The sequence below is a fragment of the Saccopteryx bilineata genome, chromosome 2 (genome assembly GCF_036850765.1).
Source record: "Saccopteryx bilineata isolate mSacBil1 chromosome 2, mSacBil1_pri_phased_curated, whole genome shotgun sequence".
In the NCBI taxonomy this organism is placed as follows: Eukaryota; Metazoa; Chordata; class Mammalia; order Chiroptera; family Emballonuridae; genus Saccopteryx; species Saccopteryx bilineata.
Window position 1 is genome coordinate 361,536,358 of NC_089491.1, and position 14,950 is coordinate 361,551,307.

The 14,950-nt window shown below is 44.5% G+C and overlaps 1 protein-coding gene across 1 annotated transcript in view; it reads right to left on the bottom strand.

Moving 5' to 3' along the window:
* NXN (nucleoredoxin) overlaps positions 1–14,950 on the bottom strand; it is a 179,105-nt gene that overhangs the window by 12,518 nt on the left and 151,637 nt on the right. Inside the window, exon 5 of the mRNA XM_066263098.1 lies at positions 13,678–13,784. Coding sequence (XP_066119195.1) covers positions 13,678–13,784 — 107 coding nt within the window. The remainder of the gene's footprint in view (positions 1–13,677; positions 13,785–14,950) is intronic.

Sequence of the window (14,950 nt, forward strand, 5' to 3'; positions counted from 1 at the left end):
GAAAAGAAATGAACCAGATATAAATACCGACAAGAATAAATCTGGACAACATAACGTTAAACTAGAAAAGCAAGTTGCAGCATATCACACCGTGTCAGTATTTAAGTATGCTGTAAAGTACACACCCAGCACGACCATCTATTATTCATGGATTCATATATATGCAGTTAAAATATGAAGACAGATTAGGAGCATACACATTAAAGACCCGGTAGTTCCCTGGGGGAGAAGGAAAGAGAAAGGCGCTGCAGAGGAGTAAAAGGAACCCCACCTCTGCCTACAGTAATGCTCCCATCTTTATATTTTAAATACCTGAAGCAAAACCCTCAATTCCAGGCGGGCCTTACACTATTCTTGTCCTTTCCATTTTTTCTTTTTTTTATGTTCTCAACATAAAACAAGATAAACAAAGCAGGACACAGAAGCTGCTCAGCAGGTCCTGAGGCGGCCCCAGCTCTGCCCACAGGGCCTGCTTTCTCCAGGGCCGTGGCCAGGATAACCTGTGACCCTGAGCTCTGTCTACAAAACACACCAGCACCAGCCCTTTGCCCTCCAGTGACGGAAAAATACAGTCTCCAAATGCTTCGCTTCTATATAAAACAAACAGATACTGCCTGACTAGGCGGTGGCACAGTGGATAGAGCATTGGACTGGGATGTGGAGGACCCAGGTTCGAGACCCCAAGGTCGCCAGCTTGAGGGTGGGCTCATCTGGCTTGAGCAAAAAAAAGCTTGGACCCAAGGTCGCTGGCTTGAGCAAGGGGTTGCTCGGTCTGCTGAAGGCCCACAGTCAAGGCACATATGAGAAAGCAATCAATGAACAACTAAGGTGTTGCAACGGCAACGAAAAACTGATGATTGATGCTTCTCATCTCTCTCCGTTCCTGTCTGTCTGTCCCTATCTCTGTCTCTGTTAAAAAAAAAAAAAAAAAGATACTGCCTCAAATCTGTATTTTGAAAGGGGCAGGGAAGACGGTAAAGGAAGGGAAGAGGAAGGAGAGAGGTGGAGAATGGAAGAGGAAGGAAGGAGGAAGGAAGGAGAGAAGGAAAAGCAGAGGAACAAGCAAAGAGAAGAGGAAGGTAAACAGATCCTGAGAGAGTGAAAGGCCCTCACATACAGCCTCCCAGCAGCCAGGCCTAACAGGTGTCTGTTCCCCTGATAGCACGGCCAACCTCTACTCTAGGCCCCACCTGCTATCTCCAAAGGCTGGGGGCAGCGGAGGGGAAAGGAAAAAACCACCTAGGGCCCCTAACCCCGGAGAGAAGGGGCTCTAAGCCTCCCTGCAAAGAACTCAGTGTTTTCTGACAGCCAGGATTAGACAATTGCTAATGGGATTTGCCTTTGCCAAGTGTGTCTAAATCCTCTCTTTAGAAAGGCATTTTTAAATAGCTTATAGGACTGCAAATTCCAGTCTGCTTAGTGAGGTGAGTAAGGAGGCCTCCAACTCAGGGCAATGCAGCTATACTCCCATCAAAGGAAATGGATGGAGGCCAAATGCCAGGGTCCCCGTGAACCCAGAGGGCCAGTTAAGGCTGTTGGTTGACAGCCTGGGCACCATCCAGAGCACCCAAGGGAGCCAGCAACCCACCCAGCAGCAGCAGCAGGACTTGCAGCCTGACCTGCCTGGGGCAAACTCACCATCAAGGCTGCAGCAGGCCCTGCCGCGTTGTAAAAGGGGGACTCGTGGAGCAGAGGTCTGGTCTCAAGATCCACACTCTCTCACCACATCTGGATGGGCATCTCAACACACTGCTGGCATGTATGCAAGGCCTCCTGCAGTATGCTGCTGACACTTAGAACCCAGGCACGCTCTCAGCCTGGCTCTCGAGATGCTGAGAGGCATCTGAGTTCTTTTCGCATGAGCCATTTCATTGGAGCCTGTCAGGACCACACAGGGAAGTTCTGCCCTCCTGTACCTCAATATACGAAATACTGTCAGGTCACGTTATTGACTTACTGTGAGGCACAAAGACAGGCCAGGTGGAGGTGGCTTACCTCGGGGGGTGGGGGTGGGAGTGGGGAATGTACCTTGTCCTGCTTTGTGAAAGCACCTTCATCAAATGCTTCAGGAGGAGACAGAAAATGCAGCAAGAGTCCAGGACAGAGTCAAAGCAGAGCATAGGCTCAGCCAGAGCCGGCCCTGGAGGATGTGCTGACATGAACAGTAAAGCCCTGCAGTGACTCTGTGTGTGTGTGTGTATGTGTGTGTGTGTGTGTGTGTGTGTGTGTATGTGGTACTACAGTAATAAATAAATGTTTGGTCTTCGTCCCCAGTTCCTAGCACAAAACTCCTAAAACCCTTGTAATTTCCTGAGTGATAAGGGGTGAAAGGAGCACCTTCTGTTATAATATTCGGTCCTAGTCCCAGATCCTGATACAGGAGCCTCTAAGACCCTTAGGATGTGGGAGTGGTGAGGGTGTCTTCTTGTATGCTAATGAATGGCTGGAGGCTGGGGGTCCCTAAATAGCTTCAGAATGGTGGCTGGTCACGGAAATACATGATTAGAATGCTGGCTCATTTTGCTCCACCACCACCCCACCCACCCCTGCCTCCAACCTTAACCTGGTAGGAAAAGAGAAAAGCTAGAATTAAATCAATGACCAATGGTCAGTGATTTAAACAATCATGCCTATATACTGAAATCTCCCTAAAACCCCTAAGTAATGGGTTTAGAAAGCTTCCAGGTTGGTGCTGGTGCCGTGGAGGTCAGTTGGGGGCGTGGCGTGCCTGGCCAGGGCATGGAAGCTCCACACCCCTTCCTCAGGGACCTTCCCTTGCCCTCTCTTACATTTAGCTGTTCCTGAGTTGTATCCTTTATAATAAACTAGTAAGTAAAATGTTTTCCTGAATTCTATGAGCTGTTCTTGCAAATTATCAAAGCTGAGGAGGGGTCACAGGAACCAATTTAGAGCCAATCAGTCAAAAGTACTGGGACTTGCAACTGACATCTGACGTGGGAGAGAGGCAGGTTCTGTGGGCTCCAACCCTAACTCCAGGTACATGGTGTCCAAACTGAATTGTACACATGTGACAGCAGGTGTCAAAGAACTGGTTGGTGTGGGGGAAAGAACCCCACACATTTGGTACCAGAAGAACTGTGAATAAAAACAGCTCAGCCTGACCAGGCGGTGGCACAGTGGATAGAGCATCAGACTGGGATGCGGAGGATCCAGGTTCGAGACCCCGAGGTAGCCAGCTTGAGCGTGGGCTCATCTGGCTTGAGCAAAAAAGCTCACCAGCTTGGACCCAAGGTCGCTGGCTCCAGCAAGGGGTTACTCGGTCTGCTGAAGGCCGCGGTCAAGGCACATATGAGAAAGCAATCAGTGAATAACTAATGTGTCGCAACGAAAAACTGATGATTGATGCTTCTCATCTCTCTCTCTCTCCGTTCCTGTCTGTCTGTCCCTATCTATCCCTCTCTCTGACTCTCTCTCTGACCCTGAAAATAAAAAAAAAACAGCTCAGACTACACATACATACATACACATAAACATATCAGTGGAATGACTTTGGAAGTTGTAACCACAGAGTCACACAAAGCTCAGAAATATTCAGAATTCAAGGTAAAATCATTTTCAATTTTGTGATGCTATGAAGAGTATGAAAGAATACACAACTCCTTCAAGTTCAAAGGTATTCAGAGCTAGACTGGAAGTCTTTAAATATTCTCAGAGGTAAAGAAGAGCAAACTTCAAGTGAGGGACGGTGCAGCCTAGGGGGGAGGTGCCAGCTTTCAAGCAAGAGATGAATTCAGAAATGACCCCAAACCAAGGGGCCTTAAGCTACAAGGACTCCAAAGGCGAAGACTGTCCTGTCTGGAAGGCAAGGAGACAGCACTGTGACGAGGGCCATCCACATACGGAACTTCAATGAGCGCGGGAAGAGACTTCCAAAATGGTCTAACTGGAAGTATACGATTATTTCCCTTGTAAGGGAGCACCTTTCAAATTTAGGAAGACCTAGAATTATGTTTAGAAATGTGAATCAAACCCACAGTATTAACGTTTGTGTATGTCAAGACACCCATACATATTGGATATTTAACTTCCGCGTCTGTTTTTGTTTAAGGGAAGCGGCCCAGCAGAGTAACAGGGCAGTCCTGTGATTCCAAGACAAAAATGTGTTACCGAGAAACTGATTCCAAGTTATGATTTTAAGTTAAAACCTTACCAACAGTACTGCTCCATTTAGGAGAACTTAAGAATCACCATATTTATAAATTTAATTTACTAGAGTTAACAGGCTTACTTAAGAACTTGGGAACATTTTGTCCTTTCGGAGAAGTGTTCTTTTTTAAGATTTAAATTTATAAATCACAGTTTAAAATATTTAAAGTTTAATTAAGTCTGTAAGTGGATCCCATTAATCCTACCCTGTATTCCCAATTCCTTTACTTTGTTCTACTTTCTATCTACAGCACTCATAACTCAACACACTGTACACTTTATTTTTTTTAATTCTGTTTATTGCCTGACTCTTTCTGCTAGAACGTGAGCTCCACAAGGTCAGGGACCTTTGCCTTTTCAGTTCATGTACAATCACCTGGCACATGACAGGCACATAATTACATTTTGTTAAATAGTCTGTGCACAGGAGCCCCCGGGCACCTGGGAGACCATTTCCAGCTCATTGCTGGGGCTGGTAGAGCTGAAGTGGTACCCCTCAGATCTATGAGGGCAGGGACCATCACTTCATCATGCTGGTGTTCCTCATACCAACACAAGGCCTGTCACATGGTAGGAGTCAAAGAGGCTGAGGCTCTGGGAGTGTCTTTGAGAATTCTGGCGTTTGGGAGAAGAAAAGGGGGGTGGTACGTGGTATGGACTGTACTGCCCCCAAATTAATACGTTGAAGCCCCAAACCCCAATGCATTTAGAGATGGAGCCTGTGAAGAGATGAAAAAAGTCATAAGGATGGGGTCCAATTTCCATAGAGCTGGCACCCATACGAAAAGAGGAAGACAAAAAAAAACAAAAACAAAGAGGAAGACACACCAGAGGTCTCTCGTTCTTCCATGTAAGTAACAGAGTGGCCATCTTCAAGCCAGGAAGAGTACCCTTACTGGGAACCAAACCAGCTGGCACCTTGACCTCGGCCTTCCCAGACTCCAGACTGTCAGAAATCTTCCCACTGCTTAAGCCATCCAGCCTATGGTGTGTTGTTACGGAAGCCTGAGCCATTCATATAAGACATTAGCTTTAGGGGATGCTGAGATTTTGTTTTTTAGAACTAAGGGAGAGCTGAGCATTTTGTGATGTTGGAAAAGGAGGACAAGAGACACGGAGGCAAAGAGAAATGGGGGGCAAGAGCAAGACCTTAGAACAAGGCAGAATCTTAGAAAGAAGTGATACTTCTAACAAAAAAGGAGAAAAATGGATGCCTAGATATTCTGTGTTAGGAACCTGGTGCTGTAACCGAGATGTTTCATGGTAGAAAAGAAGGAAACTGAGGGAATCATGGAGATCTGGCCATACTCCCACAAAGCAGGTCTGCAGAGGAGAGAGGCTGGAGGAGGGCTATGCAAAGAAGATGAGGCTGTCCCATGGGAGAGACCACCAGGGAGGAAAGTGATGGCCTCGGAACCTCAGCTCAAGGTCACGGGGCAAGTCCCTGCTAGCCCTGGTCTACATCGCCATCACTGCTCCTGGCCCAGCCTCTGCAAGGATGAAAAGAAAGGTTCTCAGCAACTCCAACCCCTAGAACGGGCTGGAAATCTGCCCTACCTTCTATTTTGGTACTTAGAGGTAGCAGGGTGCAAAAACTCACCTCCTCTTGTACTTGTCAGAACAGTATCGTTGACTGGTTAGATCTATGTAAAATGCTGCATAAGAACTTACTAACAACATGTGCTTCCACCAGAAACGAGACCCCTAACGTACACGAGACCCAAAAACATGCATGGAGCAGAAGATAATAAGTGACCCTGTGAGAGTGGAGGGAGGCAGAGGCAAGGAGATGGGCACTGGATTGCAGAGGCTGGTTGGGCCACCTGCTCTCAAGCCTAAGGGAGCAGCTTCCCATTCTCCACAGGAAGGCCTGTTGTGAACCCCACCCTGAGGCCTGGTCACAGTGGGTGCTTACCGTGTCCACCTGAAATATTAGTGGATCATACTCAACAGTGAAAAGCCGAAAGCTTCTCCTCTAAGATCAGGAATAAAACAAGGATGCTCTCTCTTGCCACTTTTATTCAACACAGTACCGGAAGCCTAAGCCACAACAATTAGGCCAGATAAGGAAGTAAAAAGATCCAAACTGGAAACCATGAAATAAAACCGTCACTATTTGCAGATGACATACTATATATAGAAAACTCTAAAGACTCCATAAAACTGTTAAAACTAATACAAGAATTCAGGAAAGGTGCAGGATACAAAAACCAAGACACAAAAATGTTGTGTATCTATGCACTATTAACAAACTCAGAAAGAAAAAGTAAGAAAATAATCTCTTTTGCAACTGTATCAAAAAGAACACCTAAGAATACATTTAACTCAGGAGGTGAAAGACCTGTACATCGAAAGCTGTGAGACACTGATGAAAGAAACTGAAACAGACACAAATAAATGAAAAGACATCCTATGCTCACAGACTGGAATCATCAATATTGTTAAAATGACCATACTACCCACAGCAATTTGCAGATTTAATGAAATCCCTATTAAAATTCCAATGGCATTTTTCATAGAACTAGAACGAATAATTCTAAGGTTTGTATGGAACCATAAAAAAACAACAACACCCAAATAGCAAAAACAATGTTGAAAAAGAAGAACAAATCGGGACAACCGTGCTCACTGATTGCAAACTATACTATAAGCCTATAGTAACCAAAACAGTATGGTACTGGCATAAAAACTGATGCAAAGATCAATGGAACAGAACAGAGAGCCCCAAAATAAGCCCATACATATACAGTCAATTAATTTATGACAAAAGAGCCAAGAATACACAACGGGGAAAGAACAGTCTCTTCAATAGATAGTGTTGGAAACACTGGTCAGACTCATGCAAAAAAATGACACTGGACCATACACAAAAATTAACTCAAAATGAATCAAAGACAAATGTAAGATCCGAAATCATAAAACTCCTAGAAGAAAACATAGGCAGTAAGCTCCTTGGCATTAAATATTTGGATCTGACCCTAAAATGCAACAAAAGCAAAAATAAACAAGTGGGTTGACATAAAACTAAAAAGCTTTTGCAAGGCAAAGGTTAACCATCAACAGAATGGAAAGGCAACCTACTGAATGGAAAAGAATATTTGAAAATTATATATCTGATAAGGGGTTAATATCCAAAATATATAAAGAATTCAACAGCAAAAAGACAAACAATCTAATTTAAAAAATGGGCAAATAATCTACATAGGCAGTTTTCCAAAGAAGACAGATGGCCAACAGACACATGAAAAGATGTTCAACATCACTAATTACCGAGGAAATGCAAATCAAAATCACAATATGACATCACCTCACACCCATTAAAATGGCTATTATCAAAAAGACAAGAAATAACAAGTATTGGAGGGGATGTGGAGGAAGGGAAACCCTCCAAACTGTTGGCAGGAATATAAATTGGTGCAGCCACCGTAAACAACAGTATGGAGGTTTCTCAAAAAATTAAAAGGAGAACTACCATTTGACCCAGCAATCCCACTTCTGGGTATTAATCTGAAGATAACAAAAACACTAATTTAAAAAGATATATTCATCCCTATGTTCACTACAGCATTATTTTTGATAGCCAAGATATGAAAACAACTTAAATGTCCCTCAATGATGAGTTAATAAATGGACATGGTGTGCAAGTATGCACACACGTGCACAAGCACACACACTGGACTACTACTCAGCCATAAAAGAAGGAAGCCTTGCCATTTGCAACAACACCAATAGATCTTGAGAGTATTATGTTAAGTCAGAGAGACAAAGGCAAATGTATGATTTCACTTACATGTGGAATCTAAAAAACAAAATGAACAACAACAACAAAAAACTCATAAAGAACAGACTGGTGGTTATCAGTAGAAAAGGGGGCTGAGGGTGGACAAAATGGGTGAAGGGCGTCAATTATATAGAAATGGATGGTAACTAGACTTATTGTGGTGATCACTATGTACAGTGTATAAATATCAAATTACTCTCTTGTATACCTGAAACTAATATCATGTTATATACCAATTTTACCTCAATTTAAAAAAGAAATATCAGTGGACAACCAACCTCTGGGATTTCTCTTCCAGTCTAGCTTAAATGTCACTTCTGTACTGATCTCTCCTTAATCAAAAAATTTAAAAGGCTCCACAAGTCCAAAGAGTCAAGTCCACGGACCTCTGCATGGTGTTGAAAGCTCTATAGAATATGGCACCATCAGCCCTGGACAGTTGGCTCAGTGTGGCATGGCTGGCTGGCTGCTGCTGGCCTGGGCAAAGATCCTCTCCAGATCAGCTTTCTAATCCTCAAATGAGGGCTTCTTGAAGTCAGGGGCCAAGGTGTACTTCGCATCCCCACACTGCCAGGGCCTTAAGAGACTGTGCCAAGTGAATGTGGCTCTGCAAACTCCCCATTCTCTTCCTCCTCAGTATGGTCGCCCACTTTCTGGCCGTCTTGAACCGAGGCTCCTCCATCTGTAATATTTACATGACACCTGGAGAATCTGAGAGTTCCCTTCTCTGCTTTCTGAACGCACACAGAAAATAATTTCATTTTGGGGGCCAACAGTCCACAGAAGGGTGCCCTCCAGCCTTAGTGGTATGTCCAAAACTCTTGTTGAATTCTTATTAAAGAGCTCATGGTGTCTCTTAGGAGATTGCTGTTCTGTGCCTATGCATGCCCCTCACCCAACAGAGTCCTCAGAAGCATCTCACAGAGCACTGGAAGGGCAGAGACTGCCCACCTCAAACTGGCTATGCATTATATATAGGCTGTCCCGGGGTAATTGTTGCAGGTGACCCCATGGCCTTAGCACTGACCACCAGGAATGCCGGCACCATGCTGGACCCCACATCAAGGAAAAGACAACTCAACTCATGCCTTGGAGAAGAAAAGATTCTACCCCACTGATGTCTTATCCTTGGAAATGTGGAGAGGTGTCCTGACCAAGCAAAGTGGCTGAATGAGGCCCAGCACCTGGTTCCACTCTTCTGGGACAAGTGTCAGTCTACTAAGCATCCATACAAAACGGCACTTAGTTGACCAACACCTTTTACATTATGATTCAGCTCTTTAGTAATTTCTCAATGTAAGTCTCATCTTGTCAACTCAAGGGCAGTACCGGGCCACCCTTCTGGTTTCTTATTTCCCACAGAGCTCAGTACTGGTGGCCAGTTGGAACTTGAGAAATAGAATCCTATGGATTTAAATCTACTCCATCTTTTTCCAGAAAGGATTTGAGGTGGCTTAAAAAGTGATATAATATATGCCTGACCAGGCAGTGGCGCAGTGGATAAAGTGTTGGACTGGGATGCTGAGGACTCAGGTTCGAGACCCCAAGGTCGCCAGCTTGAATGTGGGCTCATCTGGTTTGAGCAAAAGCTCACCAGCTTGGACCCAAGGTCGCTGGCTCGAGCAAGGGGTTACTCAGTCAGCTGAAGGCCCGCGGTCAAGGCACATATGAGAAAGCAATCAATGAACAACTAAGGTCTTGCAACAAAAAACTGATGATTGATGCTTCTCATCTCTCTCTGTTCCTGTCTGTCTGGCCCTGTCTATCCCTCTCTCTGACTCTCTCTCTGTCCCTGTAAAAAAAAAGTGATATAATATATATGATATAATCCAATAAAAACAGATAAAAATATACCCCTCAAGAAAGGAAGAGAAAACAAAGCGAGGGTCAAGAGCATGCACAGAAATGATGGTCAATTTCACAAAAATCGCTGAACTGATTACAAATTCAGCTCTGGGTTTTTTATGGACTAAAGCAAAGAAAGAACCATGGTCTGTAATGAAAATCCAAGAATACAAATTTGAAAGAAATAAACAAAAAAAAAAGCCACTATCTGTTCAAGAGAAGCTCAGCCACTGCTGAGTGCTCCAGGGTATGTAATTTCTTGAGCATCAACTCCTACAGGTGGGATTTTTAAATGAAAGGTTGTATAGATTTATTTATTTATTATTATTTTATTTTTCTGAAGTGAGAAGCAGGGAGGCAGAGACAGACTCCTGCATGTGCCTGACCAGGATCCACCTGGAATGCCCACTAGGGGGCGATGCTTTGCCTATCTGGGGTATTGCTCTGTTGCAACTGAAGCCATTCTAGTGTCTGAGGCGGAGGCCATGGAGCCATCCTCAACCTCCAGGCCAACCTTGCTCCAATGGAGCCTTGGCTGCTGGAGGGGAAGAGAGAGAGAGAGAGAAAGGAGAGGGGGAAGGGTGGAGAACCAGATGGGTGCTTCTCCTGTGTGCCCTGGCTGGGAATTGAACCCGGGACTTCCACACACCAGGCTGATGTTCTACCGTTGAGCCAACCGGCCAGGGCAGGTTGTATAGATTTTTTAATGGCCTCTGATGTACACTGCCAATTCTGCTCCAGAAAAGTCCTGATTTACATTCATACTAGCAATCTGCTGTCTTTCCTACACTAGAGATTATTATTATTATTTTTGATGGGGGAGTTCTTTGCAAATGTGAGAGATACAAATTCAGTTTTTATCTCTCATTCATGAAAGTAAATTATGTTGAATATTTTTCATATTCATTCTGACAATAAACATGGGGTTAATTGCCTACCTCATACCTTTGTTTTCTAAATTGTCTTTTCTTTCTCTTTTGGAGTGGCATCTGGGGAGAGCTCTTTCTCTGTAAAGGATATTGATTCTTTGCCATCATGTTATTGATATTGTTGGCTGCCTTTGTTTAAGCTTTTTGATTGACATCCAAAAGTTGATCTTTTTTAGGTTGTAAAATTGAATTCTTTCCCTTTTTTCCCCCTGAGATAATTAGTTTTTTATTAAGTGCCTACTTTGTACCCAACACTGAAACTTCCCTATTTTATAGATAAAAGAGAGGTTAAGTAAGTTGTTCAAAGTCATTCAGCATATATTTGTTGCATGAATAAATAAATGAATTAAGAGAAATGAAGTTTACTTATCCCTATAAAGTGGCAATTCAATTTTCTGTTCATACCCCAAAGGACACATGCTCGAAGCCTCTAAATCTCTCTGCAAACCGAGTGCTGGGAGGAAATAAGCCTGACATGTCTCCTTTAAATTACCCAACTTGGTGCCTTTCCTTCTAGACTAATAAACAATGTCATGTCCACTTCACTTCTCTTTGGAAAGGGACTGCTTTCATCTTTTTTATTAGTAGGAGGCATTAGCAGCCAACATTCTAAAAAAAATTAACAGCCCTACACTATTTCTTTTTCTTTTTTACTTAGAGGCAAGGAGGCAGACAGACAGACTTCTGCATGCACCCTGACCAGGATCTACCAGGTAAGCCTTCTAAAGGGCAATGCTCTGCCTATCTGGGGCCGCTGCTTCGTTGCTCAGCAACCGAGCCATTTTTAGCACCTGAGGTGAGGTCATGGAGCCACCCTTAGCACCTGGGGCCAACTTACTCGAATAAGCCATGGCTGCAGGAGGGGAAGAGAGAAAGAGAGAGAGAGAGAAGGGCTAGGGGTGGAAGAGCAGATGGTTGCTTCTACTGTGTGCCCTGACCACATATCAAACCCGGGACTTCCACATGCCAGGCTGATGCTCTACCGTAGCCAGAACCAACTTTTTTTTTCCTTTTTATAGACCTACACTATTAATACCCAAGATGTGGCCCCTGGACCACCAGCAGCAGCAGCTGGGTCACTCCCAGCTGAGTGACTCAGACCACCTGAGTCAGAGTCTGCACGTACATAAAACCTCCAGGTGATTCTTATGCACATCTGAAACTGAGAAGACCCAATTTTAAATTAAAATTTTTTTGAAACATCAGCTCCAAACAAAGCTATGTGCTTATTGTAAATGAAGAAAAAGGTTAAAGAATATGATGAGTTCCCCCATAAACTGTGGAATTTGTGGGTAAGTCTTCATTTGCCCCCCCCCCCCCCCCATATAGCACAAGGAGCACTGAGAACTCAAATATTAGCTGTATCTGTCTTGGCTGACCAGGATCTGGTACAAAGGGAATGAGTTTAAATAATCTCTCTCTCTCTCTCTCTCTTTTTTAAAGATTTTATTTATTCATTATAGAGAGGGGGGAGAGAGAGAGAGAGAGAGAGAGAGAAAGGGGGAGGAGCAGAAAGCATCAACTCCCATATGTGCCTTGACCAGGCAAGTCCAGGGTTTTGAACTGGCAACCTCAGCATTCCAGGTTGACGCTTTATCCACTGCGCCACCACAGGTCAGGCTCTTTTTTATTTTTTTTTTGCAAGAGATAAGGAAAGAGAGGGACAGATAGGGAAAGACAGACAGACAGGAAGGGAGAGATGAGAAGCATCAATTTTTCATTGCAGCACCTTAGTTGTTCATTGATTGCTTTCTCATACGTGCCTTGACTGCGGGACTTCAGCAGACTGAGCAACCCCCTGCTCGAGCCAGTGACCTTGAGTCCATGCTAGTGAGCTTTTTGCTCAAGCCAGATGAGCCCGCACTCTAGCTGGCAACCCCGAGGTCTCGAACCTGGGTCCTTCCGCATCCCAGTCTGACGCTCTATCTACTGCGCCACCGCCTGGTCAGGCTGAGTTGAACTCTTAACAGGCCAGTTAAGTGCTCTGTCAAGAAAACAGGTGGCTGGGTGAAGGCTAGAAGGAGGTATTTACATAATAAAGAACAAAAATACAGTTTGCTTCACTAACAATCATTGTTTCTGAAAAACAGGATTAGTGCTTCAAGTCCTAGAGAAAATGGAGAAATCCATTTTCTTACCTAAAAGGTAATAAATACTTACTTTCCCTCTGCCATATGCTTCATGAATCATGAGAAGTGATTTACATCCTATTGATAACTCCCAGCAAGTCTTTGTGGCAAAGATTTCTCATGCCCATTTTGCAGATGAGAAAACTAAGACTCAAGTCTGAGAGAGAGGACCAAAGACCACTTTCAGGTCTGTTTGACAGTAACACATACGGTTTTGGACAAGTCACTGGGGAGCGCGCACTCTGTGGCCTGGCCATGTCAGAACACACTAGGCCCGCGGTGTGAGAAGTGGCTATCTCACCTGGACAAGTTCTTTGCTTAAAAAACAGCTTCGCCTGACCAGGCGGTGGCGCAGTGGATAGAGCATCGGACTGGGATGCAGAGGACCCAGGTTCGAGACACCGAGGTCGCCAGCTTGAGCGCGGGCTCATCTGGTTTGAGCAAAGCTCACCGGCCTGGACCCAAGGTCTCTGGCTAGAGCAAGGGGTTACTCAGTCTGCTGTAGCCCCACGGTCAAGGCACATAGGAGAAAGAAATCAATGAACAACTAAGGTGTCCAACGAAAAACTAATGATTGATGCTTCTCATCTCTCCGTTCCTGTCTGTCTATCCCTCTCTGACTCTCTCTCTGTCTCTAAAACAACAACACAGCTTCAATGAGGTATAACCTACATAATGTAAAATTTACATGTAATTTTTATAATGGTAAAGCAAGTGAACACTCAGGGAAATAGAGAAGTTCTTTCCCCTCTGAAAGGAAAGCCAAAGACCGGGGGAGCCCTGATGAGCAGGTTTCCAGGAAGCCCCTGGAGTCAGGAATGCCTACCTTGGATTCCATATAGCCGGTTGAGGCGCGACCGCCGGGCCTCATCGGTGTAGGGGACAGCGAGCCAGGGCATCTCACTGAAGTACTGTTTGAATGAGTCCTCTGACCTACAGAAATATGCATGGGAACAAGGCTCTATTACCACCAAATGCACCACCACTGGGTCCTTCCCACCAAGTCATGCCCAGAACTCTACAGATGCAGAGGCATCATTGTGTTCAGACACAGCAGGGGGTCATTCTGCCTAGCCTGGTATATACTAGGAAGCAACTGCTCCACACAACACATAAATATCAAACTAAAATGCCAGGCCATTTCAATAGCTCATCCCCTGTATCCTACTAGTTTAATTCATGCCCGACTTTTCATTTTTCAACACACACAGCTCTTACTTTTATAAGAAGCCTGGAGGTTCAGACACCATTATTCCTATGACACTTTTATTTTATGTACAAACAGTGGTGTGGACAGAACCACACTTTTAACCAATCCTAAACTATGTTTCCACATATAAGAAATTCCAGGAATGACAAATCTAGTCAAGTGACAGGAAACAGATCAGTGGTTCCTTTAAACTGGGGTTTAGGGGTGAGAGCTGATGGAGGCGAGGCATGAGGGAGTCTTCTGAGTGATGAAAATGGTCTCTATCTTAATTGTGACGCTTACATAGGTATGTACAGTACACTTATCAAAATTCATTGAACTATACACTTAAAATGTATGCATTTCAAAAAATAATAAAATTTATGCATTTCACTATATGTCAATTATACTTCAATAGAGTCAATATATATTTTAAAGCTTTAAGAGAGTGATTGCTCCGCCTGGCATGCCTTTAAGCTTGCCCCCACGCACAGCACTGAGAGGGGGAGCTGCAGAGCAGCGGGCGGGCCCACCGGCCACTAAACCAAGCATGAAATAGACATCAAGGCCGCAGCAGCGCACACCATGCTCTCAGTGTGCAGGCATCTCAGAGAGCCCTCTGGACCAGGAACTGATGAGACAGAAGCACCTGGTGGCTCGGTCTGAACGGAGGCAGGACTTCTGTGACTCAGGAAGGTCACTGATGAGTAAAAGCCAGCGATAGGGCATGAAGCAGAGGAAACCGAGGCTAAAAGAATCTGACATACTCCAGGAAAAAGGTCTGTCTGCCCTTCTGTTTTTTGTGATAGCCCCCAGATAAAGTCCGGGGCCAGAGCTAAGGAAAATGACTACACAGGCATCTAAGGCAGACATCTCAGTCCATCCGTCTCTGGCTCTTTTCTTTCCATCC